Source organism: Mastacembelus armatus, chromosome 12, assembly GCF_900324485.2.
Source record: "Mastacembelus armatus chromosome 12, fMasArm1.2, whole genome shotgun sequence".
Classification (NCBI taxonomy): Eukaryota; Metazoa; Chordata; class Actinopteri; order Synbranchiformes; family Mastacembelidae; genus Mastacembelus; species Mastacembelus armatus.
The window spans coordinates 908412-924900 of NC_046644.1; the positions used below are offsets into that span (position 1 = coordinate 908412).

The 16489-nt window shown below is 39.5% G+C and overlaps 1 protein-coding gene across 1 annotated transcript in view; it reads right to left on the reverse strand.

Annotated features, from left to right (window-relative positions):
• The window catches only part of dcc (DCC netrin 1 receptor), a 252047-nt gene that overhangs the window by 177063 nt on the left and 58495 nt on the right, over positions 1–16489 (reverse strand). Inside the window, exons 6-7 of the mRNA XM_026297730.1 lie at positions 14447–14601; positions 12988–13108 (exon numbers count right to left, since the gene is read on the reverse strand). Coding sequence (XP_026153515.1) covers positions 12988–13108; positions 14447–14601 — 276 coding nt within the window. The remainder of the gene's footprint in view (positions 1–12987; positions 13109–14446; positions 14602–16489) is intronic.

Sequence of the window (16489 nt, forward strand, 5' to 3'; positions counted from 1 at the left end):
GACCATCACTGGCTACAAACTGAACAACTCTCAGTTTTTGACTTGTGATGTGGATAGAGCCAATACCTTCAACCAGTATTACATCAAGTTTGACAATGTGGCTACCTCCACTTACATCTCTACAGCTACTCCCTCCACCTCTGAAGCTCCTCACTACACCTCATTCTCTATGTCTGCTCCCTCCACCTCTACCTCTGCTGCTGCTTCCTGTACCTCCAAGTCTAAGGCTGGTCCCTCCACCATTACCTTTGAGGCTGCTATCTCCACATATTCAGCTGTCTCCTCTACCTCTGCAGCTGCTCCCTCCCTCTCCAACGTGGCAGATGCTCCCTCTACCTCCACCTATGAGACTGCTCCCTTAATCTCCACTTCTGAGGCTGCTCCCTCCACCCCCTCCTCTGCAACTCCTTACTGTACCTCATCCTCTATGACTGTTACCTCCATCTCCACCTCTATGGCTGCTCCCTCTACCTCCTCCTTCCCTCTGTTACAATCTGAACAGCTCGTCCAATCTCCCTGACGTCATGGATTATGGTTATTTGACATCCGTTATGTCAAGCTGGGGAGATGTGTTTCTGGTACACTGGAATGCAGCACTGGGGCTCCACAGGGGACTGTTCTTGCTCCTTTCTGTTCAGGGTCTACACATTGGACTTTTGGTATAACTCAGAGTCTTGCCACATTGGCTGTTGTGGCACGTTTGTGTGGTGGACAGGAGGGGGAGTACAGGGACCTAGTGGAGGCCTTCACTGAATGGAACAAAAAGAATTATCTTCTCCTTAACACCACCAAGACTAAGGAGCTGGTGGTGGATTTTAGGAGATCAAAACACCATGCCAATCAGTCTGCATTGATGGACAGGAGATAGAGACTGTGCAGACCTTCAAGTACCTGGTGGTGGTACTGGACGAAAAACTGGAGTGGTCTGCCAATGTGGATGCAGTGTACAGGAAAGGGCAGAGCCGCTGCTTCTTTTTGAGACGGCTCGGTTCGTACAATGTCTGCAGTGACATGCTGTGAATGTTCTACCACACTGTCATGGCAAGTACATTGTTCTATGCTGCTGCTGCAGATATGGAGGAAGCTGCTTTCTAGATTGAACAATAATAAACACCGCCTACATGATATCCTGACTAAACAAAGTAGCAGCTGCAGTGGGGGGCTCATCTCACTGTGCTGCAGAACTGAGAGGTTGAGGAAATCCTTTGTCCCCACAGCCATTAGACTTTTTAATAGTAACTGTTAATATGTTATGTTATGTTATTTATGTTATTGACTGGGTGCCTTTATCTATTTATTATATTCTATATTTTATTTTATATTTTATAGTGACATTTCTATATTAAAGTAATTTTGATTTTATTCTAGTGACAAAACTTCCCATTTTCTGAACTGCCTCTTTATTTAGGCAAGGCAAGTTTATTTAATTCATACACAGTGTGATTCAAAGTGCTTTACAGAAATAAGACAAGTTAAAAGTACATAGGCCAAAATTTAAAAAAACAGTAAATAGAATAGAAATTAAATTAAAAGAGAATGAGTGTAGATAAAAAGTCTATGCTCTGAGCGACAGGAAGCCAGTACAGAGATCTGAGAACAGAAGTGATGTGGTTGTACTTGCTGGTTCTAGTCAAGACCTGAGCAGCAGCGTTCTGAATGTACTGCAGCTGCCTTACAGCTCATTTTGAGAGCCCCGTGAGCAGGCCGTTACAGTAATCTAAACTACTGGAGATAAATGCATGGATGAGTCTTTCTAAGTCTGGTTTAGACTTCTGGCAATGTTTTTGAGATGGTAAAATGCTGATGATGTAATTGATTGTGTAAATCTGACTGTCATCTGCATAGTTATGGTAGCACACAATTGCTGCATATTAACTGGCCTAAAGGAAACATGTAAAGATTGAACAAAAGGGGTCCCAAGATGGGTCAACACTATTTGGTCTGAGAGACAGTTACCAATTTCAAGGAAGTACCTCCTGTCTTCAAGACAGGACTTAAACCATTTAAGGGCTGTACCAGAGGTTGACCGATATGGGTTTGTCTGGCTGATGCCGATATTTAGACATCAGAGCAGCCGATGGCCGATATATGATGCCGATTCTTTTGGCCGATTTGTTTGGCCGATTTTAATTTTCCCCTTTTATCTCTTTCCTTTGTGTATCAGACGCATTGCACGCATTTCTACTTTCAGATTTGTTGCAAAAATGACAAGTATGGTCAGCATCAATTCTAATATGCTACAATGTAATTACACATTCGAAACGAATGGTTTTCCCCTGCCATCATTATCTGAAGCCGTGTGTGTAAAATGTAAACAGGGCACAGCTACAGTGTGTGTGTTGCTCCGTGTCTCACGCAGAGGGAGAGAAACTCTCCAGTACAGAAACAGAATGAATAACATATGAGTTTACGCATGCTACTGTAACAATTTAGCCGCTGGGCTTGTTAGCATGTTTTGGTACTCGTGCCGTGCTGACAGCCTGCTTGTCGCAAGAGGGGTCCTCATGTGTTCCACAACAAAGCTTAGCTGGTTGTAGATGTGTTTGCTTATAAATCGGCGTAATGTGTAGCAAAATGGGCCGAAGTCAGTTAATTAAAATGTGCAACAAAACAGCCGATTAATCGGCTCGGTCAATCGATCGGTCGACCTCTACCAGAGATGCCTATAGAGTCCTCTAACCTTTGTAACAGGATCACATGGTCCACTATGTCAAAAGCAGCACTCAGATCCAACAGTGCTAAGACAGAGACTGCCAGCGTCTGTGTTCAGGCAAATGTCATTTGTCACTTTGATGAGTGCAGTGTCAGTGCTGTGATGGCGCCTGAAACCTGACTGAAAATCGTCAAAGCAATTGTTTAGCAGGAGAAAGTCAGTAAGTTGTTGGTAAACAACTTTTTCAAGGGCTTTCCCTAAAAACGTCCGGTTTGATATGGGCCGGTAGTTGTTCAGTACTGTGGCATTAAGACTGCTCTTCTCCTGGAGAAGCTTGACATCAGTTTTCAAGGCCCTTAAAAGTGTTCCAGACTGTAATGACTGTAATTGAGTGAATTATGGTAACAAACTGCTCAGTACTGATTTCAGAAATCTAGTTGGTAAAACACTGAGGCAACAAGTTACTTTTCTTTTGTCTTTGCTATGCTTTTGCTTGCCATTAACCTGCTGTAAATGAAGTTAATACCCTCTGTACTGATATTTCACATTAAAAGCCTTAATAATTACCTTTACTGCTATGCTTTTAATGTAAAACATCTGAAGGAACTTGTTGCAATTAGAACCATTTTTCTCATTGTCATGGGGACCATATAGATTAGTGTATACATATTGTAATGCTTGGTCACTTCTGGCCCACTTTCGTTCATTTTTGCCAACACTGTGTGCATTCATGTAGCGTTTTTTAGTTTTTAAAATATTTTTCACCCCACTTGCATGATATCCTTTTTCTAAAACTCAGCTATAGGTCTATCAAATATAGAGCTTCCAAGAACCAAACATTTTAAAAAACTGACACAGGCACTTTTAAAACTATAAAAATATTTAGAGAATCACTGAAAATATCATTATAAAAAATTTGGTTTGAAAAACATTTATTCTTTCACTTTTTATGTACATGGCTCCAGCACATCAATATAAGAAGTGAAAATATAGCAATGTCTCTTTGCATATAATGTGTTTTTACCTCCTGGTTTTTGTGCCTTTTTCACTAGAAGTATTGATCTACTGTGTGTATGTCTGTAAATTACTGGTTTAAAAATGTCCTTCAAAAACAGCTGTCTGGTCTACTGACTTAAATGAGATACTGTATCAGAGCGCCACATCAGCACTTCCAGTTTTCTCAGCTTGTCTTGTGATTTATAAATACACTGGCACTGCTATAAATACATGTTCAGTGTATTCACCAGCAAATATACACTCTCCAGAGGGTTGCATTAACAGTCTTCAAAGTGAGCAGTGGAATCATAAAATATGCTGGTGGAAACACAAACATCGCTCCTCATTTAAGAAAGGGTTGTGTGTGGTGACAGTTACTGAAAGGAGTAGTCAATATAAGGCATGAAAAGCCACAGTGTTAGCAGCTAGTGCTACTCCCATCTGAGGGGAACACTCAGTGAAGCTGCATTATTTTCAGGGAATGTTTTTACAGTGTAAATGAAAACATCAAATTCAGCAGAATGACACTGACCCAACAGCTGAGGTCACCCAACATCCAGTCTTCAGAATTTTAGTGAAAAATGCATCCTCTAGTATGGGAAGAGGATTAGAAGAGTGTTTTCACCAATTTTACACAGATTCTACAATTGTGATGATCGGCAGCTTTACTTCCTGTCTGTTGCTCTTATTTTGAAAACCCATACCGGGTTTGGTTTCCTACTCATCTTCGCTCACTTGATTACGTAATTGATTTCACCTGTTCTCTCTCCTCTGCTCACAGCTTATATAACGTCTCCCAGCCACAGACAAACTGCCATATTGTCTGAAACACTCAGCCAAGTTACCTGCAGCAAAATTGGTTATCCTGCGCCTATCCTGTCTACGTGGCCTGGCCCATGTTCACCGCTGATCACGAAGGCCTTCTTGTCTTATTCTATCCACGCTGAATGAAGTAAGTGATTTTTTTGTCTCATGATTAAGGAAGGAAGAAAGATTTTTTTTTTTTTGCCAAAGAGGATTTCTGTTGGACTCAAGTAAATAACCAGGAAGTCCATGTCCAGCTAAGTCCGTTTGCTTCTTGTTCCATGATTAGAGGAAAGGAATATATTTTGCTAAAGAGGATTCTTTATGATCAAGGTAAGGATCAGAAACTCCTTGTCAAGCACGCTTGTGAGTTTCTAGTTTCTTGATTGGAGAAGAATGAATTATCTATTCAAGAGGATGTGTTTGAACTCAAGTTACACTGTCGAGAGGTGCCATTAGTGCTTTTTTTTTTTTTTGTTGTCATACCAGATCACCGGGAAACCTTTGACCAAAGAAAACAGCACCACCAGATATTGCTCTGTCAACAATCTAGACTCCATTTCCCATTTGTCTCAGCTCCCTCAATGTTACCGGGTCCTGGCTGTGACAGTAACCTACCCTACTATAAAGACTTGGGCTTCCTTTCCACATCCTGGTCACTCCATCCACTGAACCCAGACCACTTTCACTAAAGAATGAATTAAAGCTTTTATACCTGAGTTTGTGGTGTTGGCAATTTATTGGTCTTAATTCCACCTGCTTCATGACAATCTTAGTATCTAATCTTATGACCAAGTAAACACACTAGAGAACACACAAGCTCATATCAGTCTCAAATCATTTACATGATACACTATTTATTCAACAAGAACACACCCCATAGGACCATTTCAGCAGTACAGTTATCAGACCTTTGTCATTCAGTAACAATATGACGACCCATACCACTGTTCCCCTGACAAGCATACTGCATCTTCATTTTCGTGGAAACAGTCATGTATATGTTGGGATTTCAATAGGCTTGGGCACAAAAAATACTCAGGTTTCATGAAATATTGGTAACTATGTCCAGATGCATACAGGTGATTCACAGTAATAATTTTGTAAGAAATTAAGTTTGTGGAACAGTGGTGGATTTAAAAAGATAAACACGAGTTGGACAAAGGTCCCCTGCAGGAAAGTTGTGGTTTGGTACTTTGAGTTTCCGGTCATGGACTTTTGTTTTGGTTTCTAGTTTCCTGTATGTTCTATGTAGTCATAGGTAGCTTTCTGTTTGTTAGTTTCACCTGTCTTCTGTTAGGCTTTTGTTTCACGTGCAGATATACAGTACATCCTGATTTCTTTTGTTTCTCACTGGAGGATTAATTTAGTCAATGTGCTTGCCTGCCCGCCAAGTGGTGGGGTTTAATATGTGTTTGTCTGTCCTAAGGCCAAGTGGCAAATTTATAGACTGTCTCCCTTGAGTGTCTCCTCTGTACCTGAGCTTTTTACAGACGCTGTGTTCCTGCACATGGGTCCTCTCCTTCATCCTTCACATCCACTTCATACACTTAGTACTGTTAGATCTGACACACTGCTTTTGACACAGTGGACCATGTGATTTTGTAACAAAAGTTAGACTGGATAGGCATCTCTGGTACTGCTGTTAAATGGTTTAAGTCCTATCTTGAAGGGAGAAAGTACTTCATTGAAATTGGAAACTGTCTCAGACCAAATGGGGTTGACATGTGGGGTCCCCCAAGGGTGAAGGTGAAGAGAGGTGGCTGAGGACCAGGTGTATGAGAAGCCAGCTAATAGAAAGAAATGTAGAGGGTGGAGTAGAAAATGAAGAAGAGGCAGGAAAGTTTTGTGTGTGCTCAGAGCACACACATTCAAAACACACAAACACTTAATATGTATCTCTACCTGTCATACACACACACAAACTCATTTGGCCTCACAGGATCGAGGATGGGAGAGAAGAGGAGGCTGTTGTCACCATAGTAACAGACAGACAACCCCCCCCCCCCCCCCCCCCCCCCCACACACACATTTCACATCCATCACCTACACATACTCTTATTTTAGAGTGGGGGTAGAATAAAGTGTGCGTGTAGAGAGAGAGCAGAGGTGACAGAGTAAAAGCATTTCTCTGTGTGTGAGAGATAAAGTGTGTGTGTATGAGATAGGTTTGCTAAGGTCAGACACTCACTGTGGAATACAAATCTGTCATGGCTGACACACTTCCTCCTCTCTCTTTACCTCTCTGTCGCCATGCCCTTCGCTTGACCCTCCCGTCTCTCTTTTCTCTTCTCTCACTCCCTCCATCCATCCACATCCTTCCATCTTTTCTCTTCTAGCAACCACAGGCTTGTTTTGGGCAACTGAATTTTCCCTCTTACTTGCTATGACCTCCTCACCCCTTCTTTTTTTTCTCTCTGTCTCTTCTGATGCAGCTGCCTAAGATGATCTAGATAATATTTTTCCCTTTCTGTCTGAAAATGGCACCTAAAGAAAACTGAGAAGTTAGCAAATCTTCATCAAAAAATGTCTGATAACAGAACAGAACAAATTCCTGTCATGTGTCATAGACATACTAGAAGCTATTCTGACGAATAGGTTTTATAGTGTATGTACTGCATAATGTACTTGTTCTCTATAATGTATTTGAAGACTATAATATATTTTTGTAGGTATGTAGTGTATAATGTTTTATATTTTCTATAATACTCTCATATTTTTTCTTATAATGGTCTTGCATTTATTTGTCCTCTAATGTTCTATAATGTAATTGTTAATTTTGTTTCCATGGTCTCCAGAAAGAGTATCTGTTGCTCTGGTAACAGCTTCAAGCAAACAAACAAGTTTCCATGTTTAGATGCTTTGGCTGAATAGTTATTACAGCATCAATCCAACCCCCTGTTTTTATATTTATGAATATAGTATTTGCTCCTATAGTCCCATTTCACTCCATTACTGAGGATTTTCAAATTTCAGTACTATGTTGCTGCAGTTTTTTTCAGGTTTCTTGATCATTTGTGTTTATTTAACAAAACAAAAAGTTGAGACAGAAAAAGAGAAAAGTTTAAAAACCCGCTAAAGTCTTGGGAAATACTGAGATGTGAGGAGTTTGTCTCCTGATTTGTCCACTTATCAGTATCATTAGCAGTGAGTGTGACACAAAGCTCATAAGGACAAACGAGGTATTTTAAAACCCCTAACATCTAAATCCAAACACACAGATACTCTGAGGATATCATTATCTCTGATGACCGTAGCAAAAACAGGTCCATAAAAGGCCTGGGAATCAGGTTTTCACTATGTAAGTAACCCTGTGATAGTTGTCTATACATTTATTGATACATTGCAGAGGGAACTTTTAACAGCTCATTCAGAAAACTTTTAATGGTAATAGTTTTCCAAAGTAACCTATTAAATATGCGCTTAAAAAGGACTCAATTCACTTAATCTATGGCAATATCATTATTATTATTATTATTACACATCCTGTTTATATCCCCAAAGCATAATGGAGGTACACCCATCTTTGAGAAGAAATCCACTGTTAGAAAAAACATCCAATTGAAAGAACAATAAATACTAATACAAGACACAAGTATTAAAAGTGTAGAGAGCTAGGTATCAGTTGAAATGGTTCTATGATAGTACTAAAATACAGAGACTGGACTGAGTCTGACACACGCACACACACACAGTGACCTGGTTTAGACTCCATGGTCAGAAAAAAACAAAACACAAATACTGTCTGTACTCACACATAAACCACCAGGGGACCAACAACACAAAAACAACAGCAACCTATAATGAGATGATCACTTCTCCCATGAGCAGCTCTTCATGATGCCACAATGTGAGAAACATCAAGAGTGATCACGCTCCACCTGTACCCCTCAATGTCCTTGGACCTACATGCATGTCTGTACATTCTACAGCAATTATCTGTAGTTTGTGTCATCCATTTCCACAGTGGATGATGTGGATGAAAACAACACACACAGACTTTCAAAATCCTATTTTTTACTCCTCACTTTTCCACTTCCAGTAAGATTTTTTTTGAAGTCACTAAAATCTCTCTAACTAGTCACCTCTGACTGCCACACACTGAAGCGAGGACCAGCTGATAAAAAGATGCTGTCATTATCAACAACAGCAACAAAGCTTTATATACAGCAGTGAGCAGTTTGCTGGCTTTTATGTGCCCTGACCTGGTTGGTAGAAGCTGCTGGGGAATTAAGCAGCCTAAAAGGAAGACTGCAGGAACTATTCAGGGAAAGCTTCATCTATGTATTCTATAGCCCCACCAAGTAAATACCAGGCACCTTGTCTAATTTCTTTTACTTAGCTGCAGTTTCAACCATTTTCTAGTTGATTTGATATAATTGTGGCAGGTTGCCTTAGTTTGTTAACACAGTGGTGCATTCAGCAGTTAAATAGCCAAATATTTCCCTCAGGATTTGCTGAAGGCCAAAAACAGAACTAAAAGAGAGGCAATAAGGCACATACATCTATTGGGTGTCCACAAACACCATTATATTTGTTTACTGTGTTTCTTACAAAATGATTAAGGATAATGACCATGTTCAGTTTCATCATAATTTCACCTAATCTGCATTTGGCAATAAGTAAAGTGAACATTCACTTAATGAACATTCAACCACATACCACATACCAAGTCCAAGTGTCCAATCATCATGAGGAAATCTATGGCAGTCAAATAACCAACTGATAAAATACTATGAGAGGCCCATGGCAGCAAGGTAGTGCGTGAAGAAATAACAACACAGCAAAGTGCTTTTCTATCAGGACTGACAACAGGAGGAGAAAACACTGAGGCTCAATAAAATAGCACCAAAGACAGCTGCTGCAGGTTAAACCAAAAGGCTGAGTCATTCAAAGACAGGAAGAAAAGAATGAACCAAGAAAGAAAATACAAATTAGGAAAGACAGAAGAACCAAAACAATTAAAGAACAAAAGAACCAATTAGAGAAAGAAAAGGGGAACAATTGACATCCTAAACATGGACTCCATCAAAGACAAGAGAACAAAAGTGAATAGAGGGTCCTGAAGAGACAAAACAAGAAGGGAAGGAAAGAAGAAAACAAGGACACAATGAAAGAACAAAGCAAGGAAAAGGTGCAGGAGGGGAGAAGAAAGGAAAGTCAGAATAATGTGCACATTTGCAATTCACACCGTACTGACATAACATAACTAAATACCCTAACCTAAACCTGAGTCAAACCTGAGCCCTGAAACCAAGTTTTAACCCATAAATTGCCTTTTGAAGGTTTGAGGACCGGCCAAAATGTCCTCATATAGAGGACAAAATGGGAATTGTAGTCTGAGGTTTCAGTCCTGATCCAGCCATCAGATCAGATCCACACCAGGGCTTAACTGAAACTGCACTGCAGAGGGGATGAGAGGCGACTGAGGGGACTGTAAAACAGAGTGATGGAGATAGGTTTCTTTCACACTGTTGTATGAATACATTAACAAACACACCAGACATACACATCGTCACCCTCTGAAACACACACAGAGTTATTATGCACTTGCATAAAAATAAAAACCTTGACTAAAAATTTAAAGAACTACACTCCTCAACTCTTCAACAAGGACAGCATCAGTTTAGGAGGGTTAGTTTGTTCTAACAACCAGCAGTGACTGATCCATCCTGCTGATGTTGTCTTCAGTCAATATGGAAGCTGTGGAAGCAGTTGCTAGAAACTAGTACCTGGAAATATGTAAATAAGAAATGTTATTTGTGGAACATTTAGCATTTACAGACATTTCCTGCCGGAGCTACAAGAAACGTGAACCCCAATGGAATCATAACATTGCTCTGTATTTGCTGGGATGTAGCGATGTATGTGGTGTTTTCAGCATGCATACCTTAGCCCTAAGAGATCAAAAAAAAAAAAAAAAAAAAAAAATTAACAGTCTTGCCCTGGCAAAATTAACTTTGGTCTTTACCCAGTTTAGTTTAGTAGATAATACAACTAGAATGTTAAAAAATGACTTCAGGAAGGAGCGTTGGTGAGGTCTATGGATAAATTACGATGACAGATATAAAATGACAGTAGTTTTATTTTGTGCTTTCAAAGCAATCACTGATTGACGAAGACACACTCAGCTGTGTGTGTGTGTGTATGTGTGTGTGAAGAGTCACTTCAAGGATTAAGAGGCATGGCATTGTCAAGGGTAACAAGATGGTATTCTGACAATCACACACACCACATAGACACACCTACTGTGATTTCTCATGGGAATGTTTGATTGGCCATTGTGAACCTGCTGGGATGATCGTTTCCCGTGGTGATAGTAACCAAGCAATAACACCAACCATCTGACCCTTTTAATGTTTGTGTGAGTGTGTGTGCTGCCATCTGTGCTGCTGGCTCAGGGGAGAAGCAGCACACTGAACGGTGATTAAAGCACAGACAAAGAAAAAAAGAGAAAGAAAGAAAGTGAGGATGAAAGATAGAATGAAAAACATATAAAATAATAAAAAAAGAAACATAAATAAATAAAAATTGAAAGAAAGAAAGAGAAAGAAAGAAAGACCAGGTTATTTGACAACATGTAGGTACCAGAACTGGTAGCCCTCCAGACAACACTGGTTCCTCAGGTCTGTTCCAGTTCCTCATCTGACCACTGGTCGTGGAGAATGGGGCTCAGCTCTACTTAGTTTTCAAAGATCAGTTATTGCTGTGGATGATGGCAGGTGAATTAGCTGTGTGCTTGTGACTTGGTAGATTATGAGTAAAAGTATTAATTTAGGTAGTTGGATTCATCTGCATATAATTTGTATAATCTGCATGTCCAGCAGTAAAAAACATTCCCACCCAGCACTTTACCTTTTAAGATTCAACAGTGAACAGAACAAAAATTCTGGTTTCCTCTGCTGAGTCTTAAAATCTGAATGTCTTTGTGGTTCTTTCATGGAAAGAGATTCTGCCTCCTAAACTGAGGATGCTTTTAATGTGAAACAAATACAAAGAAGGTTGAGTTTACAGTGACAAGAAACAGCAGCATCAACTCAACATTTTAAAATGATAAAAGAATACTACATTTTAAATAAAGTTTCCTAATATTAGCTCAAGAAGATCTGGTTCAATGTGCAGTAAATGAGGCTCTATGATCTTTTCTGACTAAAAGCCTCTAAATAGAGTCAAAAAAGAGAAAAAATGTTTGTGCCACATCACATGAGACTACATGCGCTGTTTATACACACACACTTCCTGGTTTCTGCGGGAATCAGTTCTGTTCTGTTCTCCAGTTCAGTTTGCAGGTTTTACAGGCTCCAAGATCACAATTATTACAATCCTGAATGAAAGGCAAACACACACACATATATAGATCCGTTTAGATACACATGCTGAGTCAAATGTTCTGCAGACTGGCTGAGCTCTGTGTGTGCGTGTGTGTCAGATGGTGGTAACTGCTGTCGTATTTTTCACCCCAAATATAAACAACCCCATAACACAACAAACAATGACTTTGCCACAACCAGTCATCCCCTGCTGTTTTCGTGGCTGTGACTCAGTCTAACCTGATGTAGTCTGGTTACTGACTCGCTGTTCCATGTAAGAGTTCATGCAGAAAACCTAACCTGGTGCTCTCCTGGGACAGACTCATCAATCCTTTTTTACTGTTGCAAAGGTTTTCTTAGTTATGACTTTTGTCACTAATTTTTATGACTTTTATGACTTCAGTGACACTGAATATTTTGTCAGGTTTCTTTGAAAAACCCATGACCACATGAGGGGCTATGTTCATTGAAATCAGTTAACTTCAATTTAATAGAAATATATTTAAAAACATTTTAAAAATACTGGCAGCACACTTTGCCCCATAATAACCCCAATATGATTCTAAATGACAGAGCGAATACTAACATGGAGGAACAAGTTTCCAGTGGGTGGTGCTGCATGTTCTAAACCTCTTCAAACATTCATTCAGCTCAGATGTCATTTATTTCTGGAAATTGTCCTGTAAATAATGAATTCTTGGCTCTGCTAAAATGCAGTGAAACAAACTAAAGTGCAATCTGGCATTCATGTTATACCTGGCAGCCTTAATATTCTCAGCTGGCTTCACTGTTAGAACAGAGAAGAGCCTAAGTTTAAGTAATTCATCTCTTGCAGAAGCTTAATAAACACTAACTCTGGTTTCTGTCTTCAGATAGCAAACTGGCTGAACTGAAAAGCTGCTGACCACCACTTGGAATCCCATTGAACTGTTTCTATGTCATAATACAGCATGAACCCCAGGTAACAGAAATATCAACAGGGCTCACACTAACAATGAAAAAAAAAAGATCAAATAAGAATAAAAATAAAAATTTTGAACACAAAGTTGGAATTCATGGGAAATATAGCAAGGTCAAAGAGGAAATGATAGCATGAGAGAACGTAAGATGAAAGGTGATGAGAGCAGGTCGTGTTTATCACTGAGCAGCACCAGAGACATCACATGTATCAGTTGTGTGATTGTGTGTGTGTCTGTTGATGATTGTGTGCGTCTGTGTTCCTACCTGTCTCTCGGAGAAGCAGCTGAGCCATTGCCTGGGAGCTGCCGGCTGAGTTTTTAGCCACACACTGATAAAATCCTTCATCTGACTTCACCAGTCCTAGAATCTGCAGGTTACTGCCATCCTGAGCACCAGCAGCAAACACAAACAGCATGTCAACAAAAACAAGGGAAGCTGTCAAATATACAGTATTGTTGAGACCATTACTAAAATACAACAACAATGAAAAGTGTGTTTGAGAGGACAAATGTGTGTAATTTTACAACTTCTGGCACTGCAGATTAAAGGATTACAACAACAGAATCATGCCATGCTCACATCATACCGTTTTCTTTCACTATTTAATTTCAAATAACTTCTACAGTACTTTTGAGGTGTATGTTATTGTGGATATCACTAATAAAAACCAACACTTCACAGTATTTCTGGCTTGTCCTCTATGATTCTCTGTGCAGGCTCTTCCTGCTGTGCATTCTTACTGAATGATGTCAAACATGTTTTAAATATTATTATTGATGTGCCATTTTGATTTTCCCTCTGGGGTTCTCTAGTTGCTTTCTTTCTGTCATGGTTGTGACGCATGGCTCCTGTTTCTAATATACATTACACGAACTGGTGCAAACAGGATCATTACTGTGGATGAAGTCAACTCAACTCAAGAAAAGCTTCAGGCCCCGACCTGAGCAGCACTTTTGGTTTAAAATTCTTTAACACAAAATTGACTCCTGGATGGCAACCTGTCTTTCAGACACCCATACCATTCCCCATTAACCCCTGCCTAAGAAACAATGCCCTCAACAATGCAATGATTATCAACCAGTGGCAATATTCTCTATTATGAACATCTTCCCTTATAAAGAGAAGAAAGTGAAGGTGAACAGTTCACTCTGTTCCATTATTAAACCAACCTCAAAACTGCATCTCTTCATCCTCATTATTCATGTTGTATAATGTAGATTGCACCACTTGTGTGCCAAGTCAATTTCACATAGTCTGAAGATACAATCGTAGAGTCTGCTGACTGACAGCTACGAGTACTAGAGTAAAGCTGATCAAAAAGCTTAAAGCCTTTATAAGAAGCTATATATGTCTTTCATCATGTGAGTGATTTGAGTTTTTGGCTGATGAACACTTAACATTTAGAAAAGAACAACATTAGATAAGATAAGAGTTTTTCATATATTTTCACCTTTATTTAGAAAATATTTATTTGCAGTTTTCATCCTGACAACACAATTTAATGTCAGATAGACTAAAATTATTTACTATATAGTGACTCCTGATTAATTCCCCATGCATATATATTTTAAATATGTTAATTTCAGGTGTAGATTTAAGATCAGACTATTTCCAGTTGTAGTTTCAGAAAAATATTTTCCACAAGGTTCATTTCCACAGTCAGATGGATTGAGGCAGTATTTCTGAGCAATATATGTATAGGTTTCTAGGTTGTTTGACTCACCACTATCTGGAAATAGTCACTAGGGATGACTTCCTCTCCATTCTTCATCCAGCGAACAGTCGGTGGTGGGTTTCCTGTCACGGCACACTCCAGCTCAATGTCGGTGGACTCGTAGGCGTATGTGTTGGTCGGGTAGTTCAGGAACTGAGGAGGCACTGCAGAAAATACACAAAACAACACAACGCATAAATAAGAGCAACATCAGAATCTGAGCTACCTCTTCCTTATGGCTGGAGAGTCTCGGAGTGAAACATAAATCAGCCATGTTATTGTCGCTGTGTTTGTTGTTCAGTGTCTTTCAGCACCCTTCCTTACTTTCCTGCAGTATTGTGGATTACATTAGTGAGTTTCTGTAATGACCTCAATTGTTTTCAGATTAATTAACACAATAGAAAACTGGGTCTGCAGTTTACTGAAGTGCTGAATGCGTTTGATCTCATTACCCTCCATGGATTGTTACACCTGCATCTCCTCATGGTCAGCTGCACATTTATTTGACATTGTACATATCTGTGGGTTTCTGCTAATTTGGTAGATGGAAACTTTGCTTTTAAACTTAAATTTAGCTAAAAGGCTAACAATAGTAAAACACAGCAGTGACAGATTATAGTAGATAAACCACGAAGCTAGTTTTTGGTTTGGGTCATCATCAGGAATAAATATTTTCTTTGTGTTCATTTTCTGTGCACTCCTGTTGCTAAAGTATGGCTTTTGATAATATGACTAAACAAAAAGATGCACACTGAAGAAGTCAACAGAATCTAAGCAGGACCTTAGGGCTTTATGTTGTCTACTGGGGCGTTCTGCTATGGCTTTCACAGAAAATGCTGACTGCCCAATGAGATGAAAGTGGGGCTACAGTACAATTCCTTAGAGAAGAATTTCTCAGCAATCTTAGTCACATAATGTTCACAAGAAATGCTGCCCCAGTATCCTATAGTAATCATACTGAAATTGCTATTTATCTGGATTCTGTTGAAATATATTGTTTCAAACATTAGACCAGTTCAGTAAGAGCAGTGTGCTTGACTATCTTGGCTTTGACAGTTGGAGAATATGGCAAAGCTAGCAAAAACGTTTTCCATCTCTGAACAGTATCTGCAGGCATTCCTTCGGTGGCATAAAGGATTTGTCCTGAGAGACTTAGGTAAGATATCCTGAAACAATAAAAAGTTAAAAATTACAACTTGTTGTCAGCAACCACCTGGTGGAACATCTTCCTGCTTCAGAGCCAGATGTTTTCTCAGGAGAAAGCAACAGCACAGCAGAAGGGAGAGTGAGTCCTGCACACAATCATAATTCCAGAGTATTTAATACTCTGTGTCTGCTCAATGTGTAAATAATCCGCAATAAAACTGTCTTATCAGCTTTATAAGGGAATAACAGTGTACAGAATGTCACTGCTGTTACATGGCATTATCACAGCGTGTTAGCATGTTAATATAATTTTAATGAACTAGCAAGATTAAGCCAGGTTTCAGCATGGCAACATTTTTAGCTTAGGTTTTAGTGCCAAAATACAAACAATTAAATACAATATCTTATAGTAGTTAGAGAACTTCAGGTGCTAGAAGATGCTGAGCCACGCTCATTGTTCCCTCCTGTTTTCTGTCTTTCTGCTACACCTTGCTGTAGCCTCAGATTTTACCAGACAGAAGAAACTCTCAGCAGGAAAGGAAATAAGCATTTTGCCCAATATCCCATTAAGATGGAAATCTTTTTTTCCAAAATAAATAAATGAAATAAAACAAAACTACAACCTGTTGACAGAACCAGAATCTGGATTGAGTCTAACAGGTGACAGCAGTTTAAGTTAAGATGTGAAGTGATGGATACAGCAAACAGAGACATGTTTAGTAACAAGCTCATGTGACTGCATAGGACCGGTCTACAGGCTCACTAGGGTAAACACAGGAATGAACAGGAACAGATTGCTGTGTTTCAGTTCTACTGTTGCTGAACGCTGTCTTTGAAAACGCTGCATCAGCTGTAAGATTGGGGATGTGCGACAGAAGCCATTTTGAACCTCGACAAAGACAAGGA